A 4,429-nucleotide genomic window follows, 5' to 3' on the forward strand; every position below is an offset into this window, starting at 1 on the left:
AGCTAATGGCGTGTCCTCGACCAGTGAATTCTGTTCGCTTGCCAGTAAAGCGTCGTCCAGCGTCAGGAGCGGGTATTGATACCCCTGGACTGCGGAAAGTGGAGTGACAAGGGCCATTAGGATGTTGACGCCGCAGAGGAGCAGGGACATGGAGGACAAGATGCGGGCGGGAGCCAGGAAACTTCCTTCCATCGTGTTTGCAGACGAGAGGAGGAGATGGCAATGCCCTTCGGGGGAGCTGTGCGTCCCTTTTAAGGGGAACTGAAGACCACGCCTACAAGGATGCCTACTACCCCTCCATATACAGGACATCCGGCTTCACCATCCATCATCATCTAGAAAAATAATAATAATCTTCTCCAGTTCTGGCCCACCACAAAGGGTCCATCAATTAAGGAAAAGAACTGTCACGGACGACTCTTCTCTGAAGCTAATTATCCTGCGTTTGTCTCAAGTAAAGAATAATAGAATAGAAAATGATGACATGTATTCCAAATATCTCGTCACAAAAGTTATATGTCACAGACATTAGACTGAAACGCTACAAAAAACATAAGAATATTTTTTCTTGATTTCGCCACAATGCCTTCATTACTCGGCTAAAAAGATATATGGAATAATGTGTAAATGGTCTGCTTTAATTCATCACGCCCAAAATGATTATAGTACAATGATTCTCACACATTTAGGTATCTGGATGTGTATTGTTCGATAACGCAATTTACAACTGTATAGTTATTCGTACATATTTGCCAGTATATTTCCCGCAAAATGGAACGAACTTGAAAACCTAATGTATGCTGCGATGATCTCACGGTCTGTTTGCCTCATCTGTATAAGTTTGACCTTAAGAGGTTACCACAACAGGAACAAAAAGAGCAACAACAGTTAAACATAACATACTCCTTCTTTGTGAATTGCTGAAGAAACGTCGTTGTCTTTGATTTCTTATCCGACTACACTCACGAAAACTTCATAACAATCAGAAGCATTACCGGATAACGAGAGATCAAAATAAATTCACCAAATACATTTTCGAACACTTTACTATCGCGAGCAACACCCACCGAATTTTCAATAATGAAATAATGGTTTAAGGCTAATAATCATCTTTCATGAATATGAAGCCCCGCCAAATAGTAATATTTTTTGTGAGTTTATTTTTTTAAGCAGAATGGTGATAGATTATACTTATGATTAAAAGGATAACTTTAAAATGCAACATCTAACAGAGGCGATGACGCTCGAAATCGAGTTCTGATACCCAAACTTTGACCCTATTTAGAAACACATCGACGCCCTTAAATGAGGCGCAGCAAGATTGCGTAAACAAAACAGTCTGAAATTAGATAAACTCCATGTTATGCTTAGCGTCAAAATTAACTAAAAACTGTAATAATATACAACGCTGTGAAATTCCGCCACTCGGCTTTCCTGTGCTTTATCTTCCACAACTCTCCACTCATCTATCCCTCCCTTCTCGTAGCTCTCATCCAGGTGAGTGAAGCTTGCTGTAGCGCTCTCCTTATTGTGATTTGGATTTAGATTTAATCAGTTCTATACAAGAATGTTCCCAATCGATAGGAGGTTAATGATTTCTCCTCAGCAGCAATGACGAAACACCTTTGTGCCCGTATCATAGAAAAAATATCATTGCGCACCTACTGACCTTGGCAGCAAATTGTGCCTGGCAATGAATATACTGGGTTGGTTTGAAACCAGGTAGAAAAGGACATAGAGCTGAACCTTATCCCAAGGAAAATTGCTGCGAACCAGTGTTTCACACCCACTGGAGCCATGGACCATCTTCCAATGGGGTTAACAGTCTCCTTCCAAAATAAGTAACGACACTGGCACAAACACATGCACACCCACACACACGCATATAATATATATATATATATATATATATATATATATATATATATATATATATATATATATATATATATATATATATATATATATATATATATGTGTGTGTGTGTGTGTGTGTAAATTTCTTCAATTTCTTATATCTTACATTATTTTCCCGTGGAGCAAAATTTGTCCCCTTGTTTATCGTTGTCTTTCCATTATCTATTTTGAACCACCCAAAGAGTTTCGTATGTTTCTTTTTCTCTTTTTATCTGCACTGCTATTTTTCCTAGTTCTTCCAGCACTCTTATCAATACTCCTTCCCGGTTCCTGTTATCCCTGTCCTCTCTTCCTTTCCCGCAAGAGCTTCCGTTAGGCAGACTATGGAAGATACAACCGCACTGGACATTTCCTCCATTTACTTTAATCCCTTCATGTTTTATTGTTCTACACTTTTTTTATGTACCCTATTTCTCTGCTTCTTTCTACCCTCTTCCTACATTTCCTTCTCTTTGTTATCCCATTCTCATTATCTTTCCATCTCACCGCTATGAGCCCCTCCTTATCACCTCTTGTCACCCCTTTTAAAATTTCATACCTATCGTCATACCCTTGCCATGCCGGTTTTCGAAGCTCATTTAAATGAGGAAAATCCATCTTTATTTTCTCTTCCATTTTACTGCTTCTCTTCGCCAATGACTCGTCTTCCTGTACATTGGTCTTCCTTCTTACTTGTCTCTCAAACGCTACCGGTGCATCACTTTGTCTCGCATTAAATCTTCTCTCATATTTCGTGTTTCCTTTTTACATTCGTTTGTGTTTCTCTTTTACTTAGAATTAGTCTTCTGGTTTCTTGTGTTCCTATTTCATTGCTTTCTTGGCCTATATCTGCTAGCAGGTTCAGCAAGGCCCTTTTCATGCCAGACGAGCAATATATCCACACTTCCAGGACTGGACGCCGATGGGGAACTAAAAATTGTCACCCTCACCGGGAAGATATGATTTTGCCACCTACTGACAAACATCGAAGCTGACCTTCTCAACACCAGGGGCACACCCATGACAGACCAACTAAAGAAGGCAGACAAATTACTGGAGGCCCCCAAGGTTTCACAGCATATTGCCCACGCCATCTATGAGGTCAGAGACGATAAGGAAAGTGACCCAGACAATAAAAAAGTTAATCCCGTGCAAAAGCAGTCACATAAGCTACAGCAAAATGGGCGCCCCAACCACAAGATCAGTAAAGAAGCAAAAACGAGAGAGTTGGTTACCAAATGACATAACGATGGCCCCAAGACACCAAGAGATGCCCACTCCACCAGATATTATGTTGCTGCCCCTGCCTCCAGCAGGAGGTTCTTGGTAGACACAGATGCCTTCTTGTCACCATTACCCGTATTAAAGGACAAGCGCTGACGACTATTATCAGGCACCCAGCTGCGCTTAGCGGCTGCCAACGGCAGATACTAATAAAGAAAGCATTCGAAGAATATGAAACAAAGGTAAGGAAAGAGATTATGAATGACAGAAACGGACATAGGAGAACATGGGAATAAACAAATATGCTGAGAGGTAAGACCACCTAAGAAAAAGAATTGATTAGAATATGATGAGAAGAAACAAGAGACTAAGGGAGAACCTTTAGCAGCGGATCTTGTAAAATTCTGGAAGACGGTTAAAGGAAAATCATTATTTTAGTATATGCAGCGTTAATATATTTCATATGTTAAAGACATAAGTAAATTGCTGAATTTATGTTAAGTACTTGTCACTTGTATAATTACCCCACGACCCTTTTTCAAACAGACCCTTGCACCTGTTACCCGTAATTTAGCCGGCAAAAATGTTTACTGTTTACTTCGGTTAAGACGGTGTGAGTAGCAGCATCCCGGCGGCAGCCAGATATAAGACTCGGATGCAAACCTCCTGCAGGAGTTTTGAATACCTTCTTTCTACCAGTAGGACCTGGAAGGAATTTATTTTCTCATACATTTTTAGAAGCCTGATGTACCAGCAATAATCGTGGTGTAAACCTTATTCCTGGGGAGTGCGCTGTAGTATTTACCTTGCGCCGTCTGTTCGAAGTAGTTCTACAACGCTCGTCATCGTCTTGGCATGAGTCGTTATCAAGAGTCAAAACATAACCTCATAGTATACCTAAGCTCCGCTTTGGAATTCAGTACAGGTAAGGGTCAACCTGAAAGCGGGTCACTGGTTATGCCCTTGGTAAGTTCCAGTTCTTATTGAAATGATTTTTTAAGTAAGGCCTCGCTAGTCTTGAAATTAAGTAATCACCGAAGTTTATGTGTCTTATGTATTGACATCTAGTACTCTATTGACTGTGTTAGTAGTTCTTATATCCCTTTGGAAGTGTTACGTTTGTAATATGCACTGGACAGCCATTAACCATTTATATTAATAATTCAGGTTTAACGTGATTAGTTTAGTATTTAAATCGAGTATTGACAGAAAAATTTAAGGGCTTATGTTTTTCATTATGCTTTTCATGTTTTGATGATGACCTATCAAAGTTTAAAGTGATTACCGAATTAAATTAAGCATAGGCTAC

The 4,429-nt window shown here is 39.9% G+C and overlaps 1 protein-coding gene across 1 annotated transcript in view; it reads right to left on the reverse strand.

Annotated features, from left to right (window-relative positions):
- LOC136839817 (uncharacterized) overlaps positions 1-603 on the reverse strand; it is an 8,424-nt gene extending 7,821 nt beyond the window's left edge. The window contains exon 1 of the mRNA XM_067106146.1: positions 1-603. This exon is cut by the window's left edge and continues 10 nt beyond it. Within this exon, the coding sequence (XP_066962247.1) occupies positions 1-312 (312 nt within the window). The 5' untranslated portion in view covers positions 313-603.
- Between the last annotated feature and the right edge of the window lie 3,826 nt (positions 604-4,429).

This window comes from Macrobrachium rosenbergii, chromosome 6 (assembly GCF_040412425.1).
Source record: "Macrobrachium rosenbergii isolate ZJJX-2024 chromosome 6, ASM4041242v1, whole genome shotgun sequence".
Classification (NCBI taxonomy): domain Eukaryota; kingdom Metazoa; phylum Arthropoda; class Malacostraca; order Decapoda; family Palaemonidae; genus Macrobrachium; species Macrobrachium rosenbergii.